The 14,683-nt window shown below is 36.0% G+C and overlaps 1 protein-coding gene across 11 annotated transcripts in view; it reads left to right on the top strand.

Moving 5' to 3' along the window:
- Nucleotides 1-14,683, top strand: part of ULK4 (unc-51 like kinase 4) — a 252,965-nt gene that overhangs the window by 94,089 nt on the left and 144,193 nt on the right. For all 11 annotated transcript variants that reach the window (XM_042044411.1, XM_042044406.1, XM_042044404.1 and 8 more), the window contains one exon: nucleotides 583-631. In XM_042044411.1, the coding sequence (XP_041900345.1) occupies nucleotides 583-631 (49 nt within the window). The remainder of the gene's footprint in view (nucleotides 1-582; nucleotides 632-14,683) is intronic.

Below are 14,683 nucleotides of genomic sequence, written 5' to 3'. Positions count from 1 at the left end.
AGAATAGAAAACTACATTAACATGAAGTATTACTGATTTTTGAGAATATTCTTTCTATAAGCGTATATATGCTGGGTTTTACCTGATTTTGAAGTGCTGGAGAATATGGCTGACTCCCTTTGGCCACCACTGCTCAGCACTGTCAAGTGACTGACAAAAATATCATATATAAATATGTTAAACCCAGGAAGTTAGTTAACATGGCATTCTTTAAAAAAACACAGTATATTTATAATTTCATTATGTGTGCTGAGTCTATTAATTCAAACATGGTGCACTCTGTTTCATAATATGTGTTGTTCTATACTTAAAATTTTCTATTAATTTCTGCCATTAAAAAATGCTAAGTTAATTACTGTTCTACTCGCTTGAATTGCATCAGTGAAGCTGACCTAGCATTGCTGTTTCTGTTTAATATCTGAAATGGAACTCATTTTTGTTGAAGGCTAGTCAAAGGCTAAGGTTCTGGGTCATGGATCTTGGCACCAGCTATTCTACTACTCTGTTCCTGTTGTGAGTTTACTGTGTTGAATAAGAATTCACTTCCTGTTTTTAAATAAATCTTAAAATATGTTTTTACAGCCTCATGGAAGAAATCCGTCTTTTTCCAGTTCTTTTTCAAGTCATCTTGGTAAGAATAATTTTTAAATATATATATATGTATTCTAATAGATAGTTATCCTATCTCCCAAATCATGTCAAACTAGTAAGTTTTATTAGGCATGTTGATAAAGTAATAGATGTTGGTAAAATCAAATGGAACAGTCTAGCAGACCAAAAGAATCTAGTGTAAGCAGACAGTTAAGAGCTTCTCGCCAACTAGTCCACCTGTGTAAGAAGTTTCTTTAAGGTAAGTATTTTTTCTTTTTTGAATGAAAAAAATCCCCTGAAAAACAGAATTAATGAGCTTGATTCCTAATTAGAACTATATATTTTCCCAGTCCATACAAGAAATGTTGAGGAAGTTGCATTTTATTTAATAGTATCAAATACAAATTTGATACTGTTGGCATGGTAGTCTCAAATCCCACTATTTGCTTTTATAATTTCTTTCAATATAAAGTATCAAGGATATGATATTCGATAGTCACATGTGGAACTTCCATCCCTAAATAGGATCTGCCACTTACAAAGGTCATGAAAACTGTTGGTTTTGTTTCTCTGAAATGTTGCAAAACAAATATGTTAATGAGAAAGAGAAATCTTTAGGCTAGTTTGGAAGGTGGGTACTGTGCTATCCATTAGCCTTCTCATTGTTAAATTCCAGTCTCTTGTTAATTTTTTTAATTTCTAAGTTCATGAAGTTGTATCAGGTAAGTGTCCTGTCTTGTAAGCATGCTCCTGATGATTTCTAAATATGCATTATAAGTAAATACACATAATTTATGCAGTGCAAGCAGATTGCATACTTGCTTTTGTGTCATTCATGAAATTCAGTCTTTTTCAGGGTAGATGAGGTTTATAAATGGGATTCTGAATCAACTTTGATATTCCTTTCTTAAGTTTTTCAGTATTTTAATCTTTAATTTAAAATTCCTTTGCAGTGATTTATTTCACTGCCTATCATTTTGAATCTCTTTAATGCTGCATACCCAGATGAGCCCTTTTTTATTAAAGTAATCTTGTTAGCAATGATAGATTTTTCCAGCAGCATACAGAACACCGGCTTTATGATATTTTGTGTACATATATGTACAAATCTCTTCTTGTGATAAGTATTAAGAACAAAACCATATCTTTTACTGTAGTTCATAAATAGTTTTGACCTTGGATGAGTACTAATTTTAGGTAGTAATAAAAGAAGAACTCAGTAAAATACGGAAGTCAAATGTTTCATGTTAATATCCTTAAATATTTAGTTAATATTTGAAATGGCTTCAGGTGTTGGAATCTTGAAATTTAACTATATATATGGATGTGTATATATATATATGTGGTCTTTTTTGGCTCAAGGGATGCGAAATACAATGCCAGAAACAGTAAGGAGGGTGGCAACCTGTTCCTCTGTTTTCCCTGCAGGAAACTGCATTCAGCAAAGGAATTTCAGGCAGTTGGGAAAACTCAGGAGCTAGGATTAATCAGACTGGAGGGATTAATCATTAGGCTGTTTTTCTTTTGAACAGAAGGGATTGAACAGGACAGATTAACCAACTCCCTCATCACAAGTTTCTGGAATAATTTTCACAGTCATGTGGGTGAAGGGAGTCACATACAATTTGATTCCCATTATTCTCCATAAACTAGTCTTTGTCTAGGTTTATATTTTTATCCGTTTCAAGAAACAGCACAAATAGTAATGTTGAGCTCTGTGTCATTATACCTAGACCTTTACCAGACCCTAAACTATTGAATTTGAATTATGCTTCAGAGTCAATCCTCTATTTTATACCGACAATAAATTAAGGTAGAGCTATTACTATCAAGTTCATGGTTTATTATTAGTACTTAATAATTTCTATTCCAAGGCTCAATATCCAATGTGTATTTTCTATGTATCATTAAACATAGTTCATGTCATTTCCTGCAATGCAACTGACAGGACATGGGCTCTGTTAGACTCTGAAGGGAAATATTGTGGGCTCAAAATTGAAAAGCATCTCCAGGAGCAGGAGGCTTTTTCTAGGCTGTGCTGCAGTCCAAGTGGGATTGAATGTACTAGCTATAATCTAGCTACACAGTAGCAAGGACACGATGGCTTGCAGATACTGAGCAGATCGCAAGAAATAAGTTTTAATATGACTGCTTTTCACTGCTCATCAGTGTAGAGTTATACTACCTCTTATACTGCACCCTACCCAATATTGTGGTCTAAGCAGTAACACTGAGATTTGGCAATTTTTTTAATCTTCTCTCATCCCTCTGGACCAGCTAGATCTCTGAATTCAATCAAAGCATATGAAAAGTATCCTTTCATGTCACTTATTACTGCAATTTTTTACGTTATAGTTGCCAAGAAAAAAAATAACTGGATCAGTGAAAAAAAATCTGTTACTGTCTACCTAAAAAGTTGTTCTAAGAGAATAGCCATAATTTATCTTCACCTGAACTAGGGTTTAGTCGCTGAGCTAATTAATAAGAGGCTTTAAATAGAGTTCCAGTTCCCCTGGAAACCCTCTGCACTCATTTATCTCTCAACACTTTGTTGCATTTAGGAAATGCACATTAATGGTGTGGTTTGTGAGTATGTGAAAAACCTGAATACAGTTCTTCATTACAGAACTTCAGAGGTGAATTTCATGTTATACCTGAATGCAAATTAATTTCATCAGTACCTTGATCCCAGATCCTGGTGCTAGTGCTTACGTAGATTATAAGTAGTCCTACAAAGCAATATGAAGGTATGACTGCAATATGAGTAGACATTGATCTTGCAATAATGTCTAATGTGGTCAGTGAAAATGTAGTGATATGTATAGAGACATATTGACAATTTAGGGGTATTTTCAGGACAAGAAGGGATTTAAAAGCAGAAGGAAAGCTGACACCATAGTGTGAAAAAATTAAAAGGTGCAAACTCCCCATGGTAGTAAGATTAAATATAATGAGACAAATTCCATTATTATGTAAATAATGCCAAAAGTTGGGTTGATTTAATGTATAAATATGAAATGCTGCTGTTGATGAAGAAGGGGTTGTAGCAGGAAAAGTTACTGTGGGTTATATTTAATGTTTTACTTTCTTGCTGCCTATTTCATGTTTTACTTTTCTTGCTACATCCTTAGTATTCTTTTTCTAATATATTTTGCTATGTCAAACCTATGCCATCTGCCTGCAAATCAGCTTATGATATACAAAATACTGATTTTGATTATTACATTATAATGCTGGAATGAAGTTGATAAAGGCTTTGGAAGTGTTTTATTGCCATATTTGTAAATTATGGCTATTTGTATTTTAGATTGCTACCAAAATTTTGCTGAGTAGCAAGCAATGAAGTTGACATAAATGTTATCTTCTGTGTTGTGTTACTTTTAAAAGGGTAACTTCATAAATATTACCTGGTTTTCATTTAGTGTTACTTGAATGAAAAGCTGTTGCATAGAAAAGAAATCTTGTGTAGTTGATGAAATTATATTTTTCTGCTGCTAAGTTTTAAAACTAAAGCTAATGATGCTTGTGATTAGGAGCTCAGTGCTACCCTGTTTTTAAAGCTCAGTAGTCAATTGTCTGCTTATCCTATTAAAGTCTCTGGTGTAGCTTTTAGTCACACCAGCATATTATCACAGACATCAGTTTTGCTGTAATTTTTTTTTGCAAAGTTCTGTATTTCAACAGCCAGTTAAAGTCTAAAGGCATATTCTTTCAATAAAAATCACTTTATAGTAAGATTGAATATTATTGTATTTAAAAATGATATCTTATTATTAAGTATGATCAACCAATAGTAACTAGTGTCTTCATGTCTAAACTGCCCAGTCTAGTTTAAAGATTCAGTGGTTGTTTTATTTATACTATCATTCACAAGCAAGTCCACATCTTTTCTTTACATTTGTGAAATAATTAAAATTAATTTTAAAATTACATATTTTAATTTATTTTCCTTCAAATACACTGCAGAGCTCTTAGTATGAAAATACAAAATATATTTCTCTTTACAGTCCTATTAAAATATTTTTGTTTATTTTTCCTAGCTGTGTATAAGTTTGAAATTTTATACTGTCCCTGTGTATTTTGGGATGGCTGTATTTGACATCTTAAAATAAAGAATCATATACTGCTCATGTTTTTGATAGACTGCAGTCAGCCTATGCTTGCATGCTCAAAAAATGCTTCAAAATCATTGTTATGGTGGCAGTCACTGATCCTTTTAGAAGATATGCTTTGCTCACTTCATTGTAATTGCAGTTGAAAATAGAGTTCAATATTACATTTATCACTAAGGGAGAGAATATTAGCTAAGCATAATTAAAGGAAAAATTGTAATAGTTACGTAAAAAATAGATAAAAGAAGAAACAAGCCACTCCAGTTTTCTTGTGTAACGACTTATTTTCAAGAAAGCTAACAATTTTGTGGAAATTTTGTCTAGTAGAGGATACATAGCCATGTATAACTCGATTGCTTTGGTATAGTTAGATTGGTTTTTTTTTAAATTAAAAATAATTCTAACCAAAGTCCTTCAATTAAAAAAAAAAGTTGTGAGAAAGAAGTTGTATAGCATCCAAGTGGAAGGAATGGTTGGATTCTCTATTTCATTTTGAATTTTAATAGGAGGAAAAAGCAACAGGAAATGGTTATGGTCAGAGATGCCACTCCTTGTGATCCAGTTAAAGTAACGAAGCCATCCCCTTAGAATTATTTAAAAATAATAATTGTTGTAAGGCCAGTCTTACCTGTGAAAATACTATAAAAATGGAGAAGAAGAAGACTGGAGAGGAAAAAAAAGAGCCTCATCATTCCTCTTTTGCTTGGTTTCTATTTTCTAGTGAGATATTTCAGTCATATATCATTTGAGGGAAGAGGTAGAGGTATTTTTCTGCCTAGCAGCCACATGGATGACAAGTAGAGAGGTACATGGATCAGAGGTTATTGCAGCATTTGAAGCATTAGTTTACTTGTGTCTGTTAAAGAAAGCACCTCCTAGTCCAGCGTGGTGCACAGCTTGTTGGTTGTCTGAAAGAATGGGAAGCATGTTTCTAACTCTTCCAAGTACTTGTAGTCCATTCAGGATGAGTATTTGAAACAAAAGACAGACAGGAGATTCTTTCTCTTATATTCTGTAAAGAGTACATGTTTATGGTGCGGAGTTCGTCTCCTGGAAAAAATTAGGATAGTACATTAGGCAAATAATAAAAGCTCTAGCATTTAGTGTGAATGGGTCCTTGGTCTTCTATGCTATAAATGAGCTTTGACTTGAAGTCAAAGCTTTCAGCTCTGCACTCACATGAGAAGATTGATGCTGACTGATTGCTCTGGACATCTCTCTCTAGTCTGTGGGCATACTCAATCCTTAATTTAGAATCAGCCCTCTCTTAGAAAAATCAACACAGAGTTATCTGGGAATACTTAGTCTACATGTGTTCTAAAGAACAGGAAATAGTATTTATTTTAGTACCTTCGTGTGTGGTATTCCTGTTCCTCTCTGTATATTCAATGGTGTTACAAAAACATCCCATGCAATGGCTCTTTTTGGTGTATTTCACCTGCTCATTACTGCTGTAAGGGAAAACCTGCATTTATAAGGTATCTGAAATTAGATTCTAAGGGGGATTTTTATGGCTTCTACAGGATGGACATTAGTTATAGTTAGAAACCTTAAATGTATCCATAATGAACATCTCTATTTTTTTCTTTCTCTCTGAAGTGTGCATATTTCCTCAAATCTACTATATCTAATAGTCAAATTGTATGCTGTGGCAGTGTACGTAAAACTGCTGTGACAGATTAGGAATGTAATCTATGAGGATTTCTGAAAGTGAAAACGCCAAAACCTATTTTAATGGGTAGTTTATAAAGCAAAATAATTGCTAGTTTTGAAAGACATTTAATATCCAAAGATGGGTTTAGGAGAAACTAGAGAAAAATTGTTGAGCTATCTTAGAATTTATGTATTTGGAATCAGAAAAAATTATGAGGTATCATTTAAAGAAGATACATGTAATGCAAGTGTAAAATTTACTGTGAGTAGAACATTTTTAACAGTGAGAATGGTTTAAATCCTTTCCAAACTGACAAGTTTCTTACCAGTGCATTGAAGTCTTGTGTCAACATTCAGTAAGGTATTACATTTATTCTCTTTTTAATGAGAAATCAAATTAATAGGAGTGTTTCTATAGACCAAAGAAGACACTGTGAAATGCAATAGGGTATAGTATGTTAACTTCCAATTTTCCAGGAATAAAATACGGCTCCTCTGGTAGGAATGTTAGGATTTTTCATTAGCCTGTTAACTTGCTTAAGCACTTTCAGTTTAAGGATGAGATTCCTGAGACTCATTACCTCTTTCAAATTTCTGACTTGAAAATAGTGTATACTAAAAAGGGATAAGCCTGCACATCAGAACGTGTACTCCTGGAAATAAACATGTCTAAGTGGAACTCTCTTGAGAATCTTTTAGCAGGAAGAAGAATCCTGCTAATAGAAAGTTTTATTTTCAGAAACAGATTTATTTCTGTGTCTATGTCTGTGATCTTTTAGTCAGGAGTTTCTGAGGAAGTGTTTGTACATATAGATGTTTAATTAGTGCTGAATTGGGTTGTTAATCTGATTTGGTCAACTGATCTCTGCAATTATTAACACTGTACATGGAATGAATTCTTAACAGTTTTGTTTTATTCATGTGTAACTATCGTGTTCTTAATAGATGACAACAAAACTATTAGAAGCCAAAATGCTTGCTATAAAAACTATTTCTGATTGTGATTAATATTAAGAACCCATGACATTTGTTTTCTTTCCCCAGATGTCAGGTAATATGCAGTGGTTTTGCACATGGATAAAGCAATCACAGAACCACAGATTGTCTGAAGTTGGAAGGGACTCATAAGGGTCATAGTGTTCAACTCCTGCTTCCTTCAGAACTACCTTAGTCATTATATGACTAAGAGTCTTGTCCAAATGCTCCTTGAAATCTGTCAGGCTTTGTGCTGCAACCACTTCCCTGGGCAGCCTGTTCCAGTGCCCAGCCACCCTCTCAGTAAGGAATCCTTTCCTAATGTCCAATCTGAACATCCCTTGATGCAGCTCCATTCCATTTCCTTGTGTCTTACTGATGGTCACCAGAGAGAGATCAGCATCTCACCTCTGCTGCCTCACTTGAGGAAGTTGTAGACTGTTATGAGGTGTCCCCTCAGCCTTATCTCCTCCAAGCTGAACAAGCTAAGTGACCTCATCTGCTCCTTGTGAGTCTTGCACTTGAGACCTTACACCATCTTGTTCACCCTTCTCCGGACACACTAATAGTTGTCCTCTTACATGTAGTGCCCATCCTCTTACAGTGTAGTGCCAAAACTGCCCCCAGGACTCCAGATGAGGCTGCCCCAGTGCAGAGCAGAGTGGGACAATCCCCTCCCTTGCCTGCTGGTGATGCTGTGCCTGATGCCCCCCAGGACACGCTTGGCCCTCCTGGCTGCCAGGGCACTGCTGACTCACATTCAACTTGCCATTGACCAGGAGCCCCAGGCCCCTTTCCACAGCACTGCCCTCCAGCTCATTGTTCCCCAGTGATAAGGTCAACAAAGGCTTCCTTTGCAGAGGCATTTTCCTGCAAACAATGGAAGAAACATTTTGCTTTTTCAATATCATTGTGATGTACGCTAGACTTTCAGCCTGTTTGCTACAACCACAGAGCTTAAGAGTTTTCTGTGCTGCAGTCAGTGTGTGGCAGCAATTCATGAAGATGTCTCCACCTAACTGAGGAAACAGCTGCCAGCTTTAAACAGAGCTGGAATTATTTGCTTTCCCTCTGTCACACTGAGAAAATTGTTGTTATTAGGGGTTTGATATTCATTTTTTGAATGGTATTAATACTGATTTTCAGCCTTTCTTGTAGAGTTGCTTGAGTCAAATAATTTTGGCTGTCTTTAATTCAACTTTTTTTTTTAAGTAGTTACATGTATATTTGTTACAAATACCAGAATTTTAGAACAGGTTAATGAAAAAACCTGAAAACTTGAAGTAAATGATTTGTGGGATGAGGAATGGGCTTGTTGGCAGAGTAGTGAGAGAATTGAGAGAAATGCTTCCTATTCCTGCTGCTGATCCACATTTATTCTTGACCCTGGGAAAATTCTGTAAGCCCTCTTTTTCACATGTGCTTATTGTGCTTCTGTCCTTTGAGTGTCCGATGAACACCTTTACTCTTAGAAAACTCAGCAATTGGTGCTTGTCATTCTGAAACTAAGCCTGTTTAAGGTCGCAACTGGACTTTATTCAAGCAAAATTCTTCAACAATTTTTTCTTACGGTAAGGTAATACCTAAAGTATAACTGTGTACCACAAAAACGTAGGGAAGATGAATTCATTAATATTTAGAAGGTATTCAGATTCTGTTATGAGAAGCACTGTATAAATTCTAAGTAAATATGGGCAGCCTTTTTTTATGACTGTATGTCTGTGTAGATCTATCCCCAGTAGGATCGCTGATGGAGAAAGAAAACATGTGAGAGGAAGCAGAGCCATCCTTTAAATAATTTTAATAGTATAAATTGATATTCTGCATAATGAAATGGGTTTATAAAAGAAGAAGTATTGCTAAAGCATATCCTTCTATCACTCTCTTTCTTATCTGGAAAATTACTTTGAACCAGTGCTCCTGTTAGGGGAGGGAATAAAATTATTTACTAAATCACTTGGCACTCCACTTCTGAGAGAAAACTTGAGTCCACAGCATTTGTGACAACATTATGTTCTTGTATAGGAAGAAAATTCAGCTATTTACATCTTAAAGGAATTGCTTTCTAATGCTAGACACTAATATTTTATTGTGTATGCTACCTAGCTATTTTTTTTCTATTTTATATGCAGTGCTAAAGGACATAAGGAAACTCATGTATAAACAATATTCTTATGTGTTTGTTAGTACTTACTTATTTATCCTGTCCTAAAAGTTGAAAATTGTACAGATAATAAATATGAATCTAAAAGACTTTTAAAGCTAGCTATAACATACTGGGTAAGAAAATCACAAACAAGTAGTGAAGTGCATAGGTATCTGTACTTTGCAAAAATAGTGACCATGATTACTGCTGATACTAGAACACATTTCCAAGTTTTATGATGTTGTGACTGTTTTCCAATTCTTTGATCTCAGTCTTCATATTATATGTTACTGGTCTTCAATAAGCAGGCAAACATACTGGGTTTGTGAAGGTGGGTTTTTTAATAAATGTTTCTACAGTAGTCCAGAATGGATAATTATTTTGTGTTTTATGGTATAATGTCTTACAAGTTGTCTTTTGAAAGAAAATATATTCACAGTTTCAAAGAAAAAGATGTTGCAAAGTATCACTGTTGTGCCTTGCGTGGCAGATCGACGTATTTATCTCATCATTGCTCTGACCATCCCAAGAACATTTCATGGTGTTGCTCCAAAGTGACACAGAGCCCAGTGGGGGTCTCTGGTCTTTTTGCATCTTCTGTTGATTGGGACAAACAGGATGCTGGAGGGATGCATGGTGATGATGCAGTTTAAGCTCTGTTCAAAGCAATTAATGAGTAACTATAAGCCTAATATTTATCCAGTCTTATGGTATGAATTACAGAATGATCCCTTTAGGGATGACTTAAGACCCAACAAAACAGTTGTTTTAAAGGTCTCTGCACCTGCAAAGGGTAGAGCATCTGCTTGTTACTGTGTGCTGGCTCTTGGCTGTTGCTCAAAATCCAATAGCTTTGTCCTGTGTTTAGAGGATTGCCTGTTGTCCTTTGGACTTTGCTGGATGCTGGTAGTTGGCACTTCCCTTAAAGCCCTCCAATTACAAATGCGGTAATGGTGGTTATTCTGAAAAACTCTGAAAGTTTTTTTTTTGGAAGGCTAAACTTGTTTGGAATGCATAGTTTGTTCAACTACTGTGTTCAGAGAAAAGATTAAAATATATTGTCAAAGATGTAATAGTGCCTACCCAGAACCTTTGACATCTTGGAGCAAGCCCACCCTGATGATCAGGGGGTCTGGAGCACATGGCACGCATGGAGAGGCTGAGAGAACAAGTTTCATATTACCTTTGCTAAGAAGTCTTAAGGGGATCTTTTTCCTGCCTGTAGCTGCCTCAGGGGACAGTACAGAGAAGATGAAGCCAGACTTGTTTCAGCAGTACACAGTGGAAAGACAACGGGATGAATACAAGCTGGAAGATGGGAAATTCCAGCTTAATATAGAAAGAAACTTTTTGCTGCAGGGAGGGTGCTCAAACACTGGAATGAGAGGCAAGACAAGTTGTAGCATCTCCATGCTTGGAGACTCTATGCAGCCCTGAGCCAAGCAGCCAGCTAGACTGGAGAGCTCCAGAGGTGCCTTTAACCATATGTTATTCTGTGATTTGATTGTCCCAATCCAGTCCATCTTCCTAGAAAACAACCAACTGAACTAAAATGACCCCACAGGTTATCTCCTAGCATGGTAGCCGCCATATGCTGAGCCCTATCTGTAGTTAGATACATTAACTCCTCTAGACCAGGATCCAAGTCAGTAGTCTTTCAGGTGAGTTTGGGTTTCTGAGCTCTTCATCTTTTTCAGCTTCCTAATAATTTGTATGCTTTGACCTTTATGCAAGCAAAGTAGATGGACTGAAGTGGCAATGCTTATTCAGCTGGCTTGGCTCCACTCCCATTTCTTCTTTATCAGAGCCATCTACATTTTATACTGCATGAGGGTGGTGTTTTACGAACCGAATGCAAGGCAGACTGTAGGTCAGGGTTGAATGGATGGACGTATAAAGTCACTGAGTGTTTCTGCCAACTTGTTTTGTCTCTCAATACACTTGGACATTGATGCAAGGTTACCAGAAATAGGAGTCTTGTGGGTTTTTAACAGTGTTCTAAACAGGTGTTTTTAAAATTTTGTGATTGGGTAGTTTGAATATTATTGTGGAGAATTTTTCCTAATGATTATGTTATTACTTACAAACAGTGCAGCTCTGACCTTTAAGGGAACATGCTAACTTCAGCTTTCCATATGACAGATAAAGCGGATGCTATTAGATTTTATTTCTTGGAAAACAAGTTTACTTAAATGCTAACTAATACCTTTCTCTTTAACTCTAGGACTTTAGGAGAGTTAAGATTTGTAGAGTATTTGAAATATGTAGCAAGAAGACTTTCATAGTAGGTAGGTCATATGTAATCATATGTTAAAAAAATCATGTTATCATATGTAAAAAAAACCCCAAACTTCTAAAAATATGGAAAAGACATGAATTTTGGCCCTGATAGGGAAATAATTTTTCTTTTATTTGTCACTTTATATTGATAGAAAACATTAATAAAAATTCTTCAGTACTTCATTTTATAGTACTTCGTTCTGTCTAACCCCTTCTATCAGGAATGATTGTGTTACTGTTCCTCCAGTTCAGCCTGAAGGAAGACTTTATAATCTTTTTCCAGGCTCACTGAACATTTTATCAGGAATTTCATTTTAGATGACAGATCCGTCTTGTCAGTCTTGGGGACTTATGGCAGAAGGGTACTGACTTTATGTTCCTTAATGATGGATTTCACCAGCAGCAGGAGAGAGAGGGACTGACCATCACCACAGACAGCCCTAAGGCTTGGATAGAAACAAAATTGGTGCTCATGTTCTCTCCCTCTCACTTTTTCTGCAAACACAGTCTTCTAAGAACTTACAAAGTTCACAGTGCAGAGGTTCTGAATCAAGGTTTTCCCCCTCTTAAACAGTATTTGCTTGGGTTGGTTTTGGTTTGGTTTTTTTTTTATAGTCATAAAACTGTTTAGCATTCACATACTCTTTCATCACACTTGATTTGAGCCTTTTTTGAAAGAAGTTTTGTGCATAACCTTCAGGATCTTGTGATTATTCATGTAATTAAAATCTTCTCAAGTTTTTTTGGCACCTAATACTACTCACTTTCAGTTTAATTTGCACCCCTTTTCAAAGCAGATATGAAACCTGTATGTGTTCTGAAGTATTGCAGAATGTGAGACTGCTATCTATGGTCGCAACTCTACATATGCAGTGATGCAAGATGTGTTTCCATTATCACTCAGAGTGAGGTATCAGGTTAGATAAACAGTCTAAGAAAAACATCTGTTTAATCCTTTGTCCTGGTCTGGAAAATACACAGAATGTTACACATTGTAAGAGGAAATACTGCAATGGTAGGCAGAAAAACATTGTGCATGTTACTCAGTGTGTGGATTCTGGGTTCCCCATCTCAAAATGTTTACAGTAGAACTGCAAATAGTGTAAAGAGAAGAGACAGAGATGGTCAAAGGTCTGGAATGGCCCCTGTGAAAGAGATTTATTCTTCTGTATGCTTTAATTTGGAAGGTAGTAGTTGAGGGGCAAGTGTGATCTTTGCACATACATAGCATAGTCAGGTGAGTAGGGAACAGTATTGCTGCTCACTGTCTCTACTCACACAATATCTGTATTATAAGAACTAAAGAAAACTTGCAGTTGGGATCTGAAAAATTGACAAAAGGTGTACTGTTTCCTGTAGGGTTGTGTTCAGCTCTCAGCTCTGCTCCATGGTGTCCTCAGTTTACTTGAATTAAAAAATAGACTGGACAAATTAATGCAAGAAAATCCATTGAGAGCTATTACATTAAAAAAATCTTCTGGCTCAAAGTCCTTGGGCTGTGAATTCCTGGAGGCTGAGGAAAGTGTTCAGTATACCTGTCTTGTAGGGCGTCTTCTGTTGTCGAGTGTTTTAGGTATGTTGTAAGGGTAGGTAGACCTTCTATTTGAACTGACTCAGATTCTGTTTTATATACTAAAAATGAGTGCATGGGAACCTTTCTGTATTGTAAGATTTTTATTACTAGCTGCAGAAATCTGTCTTACAACTCCCATTTTTGTTTGAGAAACCAGTTTAATTTATGACTTAAACAGATTGACTTGTTCTCTGAAGCAAGTTGTTTCTTAGAGAAATTAGCAAGTTAAAAGTACACAGCTGAGTTATGAGGCTAATTTTCAGTCTGTGGTTTATTTGACTGGCTGTGGAGTTAAAAATTAACAGTAATTTGGGGAATTCACAAAGAAATTTGGACATTCTTTAAGTTCTTTACGAATTAGTATTTACCCATTGTTTATGAACAAGTTTCAGAGTTGTCAGTATTGAACGTAGCACATTTTTGCAGAAATTTTATTACATCAAAGCATCACTCAGTCATTATAATTAGACAAGTTTCGCACTTAGAGAAAAAATATTTGGAAGGTGGTTGTGGATGGGTAGAGAGATAATTGTGCTCTTTTTAAACTAGAGATTTAGCTGTCATCATCATCTTCAGAAACCATCTTACTTCTGTCACACCCCTTTCCCCCAAAAGTTCATAGTATTTACTGCCTTTCTCTTACATTTTAATTTAAGTAGTGCAACTAAACTAGTTAATCTTCTAGATTGGTAACTGGTTCTGCTGTGAATAAGATTAAACAAATTAAATTCTTTATCTTTCATTGTTCATCCTCCCCCACTTTTATCAGTAAGTGATAAATCTCACCTCCCATTCTTTAAGCTTTTTTCCTATTCTCACAGTCCTGCAGTGCCCACACCTTGGACACATTTCATTTTGTTTATTTAGTTATTTTCCCATAGTCAGATTGTAATTTTGTAATAGTCATATATATATATATATGTGTGTGTGTGTGTGTGCATACGTGTATTATATAAAATATGCATATTTTATGTATATATGTATGTGTGTGTGTGTCAATCTCAAGTTATTTATGTTAGCAATCTCAAGGTCTTTGTGACCTTGTAAGTGTTCTTCAGACTGTATCATGTGACGTAAAAAGGAAGAAATGTGTCTGGTGCCAAGAATTCAGTGACAGTTGACTGTGAGCAGCAGAAGAGGGAGCGGGAAAACAGCAGCTTCGGGAAGCCGGCAGAGCTACTTTCGTTTGTAACTGCTGGCTGGAGTGCAGCCCTGCAGCATTCCCTCACTCCCACCCCAGCCTGGCCACTCCTTGGGTCATGGGTGGAGCTGAGGGACACCTGGAGACCTGGGGAAGAGGAGGGGCTGTAGCACCACCATGCAAATGTGTGAAATGCAGGTGCTGCAGAAAGA

Source organism: Corvus kubaryi, unplaced genomic scaffold (assembly GCF_017639235.1).
Source record: "Corvus kubaryi isolate FWS band 111438036 unplaced genomic scaffold, C.kubaryi_AGA036_p1.0 37398, whole genome shotgun sequence".
Taxonomy (NCBI): domain Eukaryota; kingdom Metazoa; phylum Chordata; class Aves; order Passeriformes; family Corvidae; genus Corvus; species Corvus kubaryi.
This window is presented reverse-complemented; position numbering and strand designations above follow the sequence as displayed.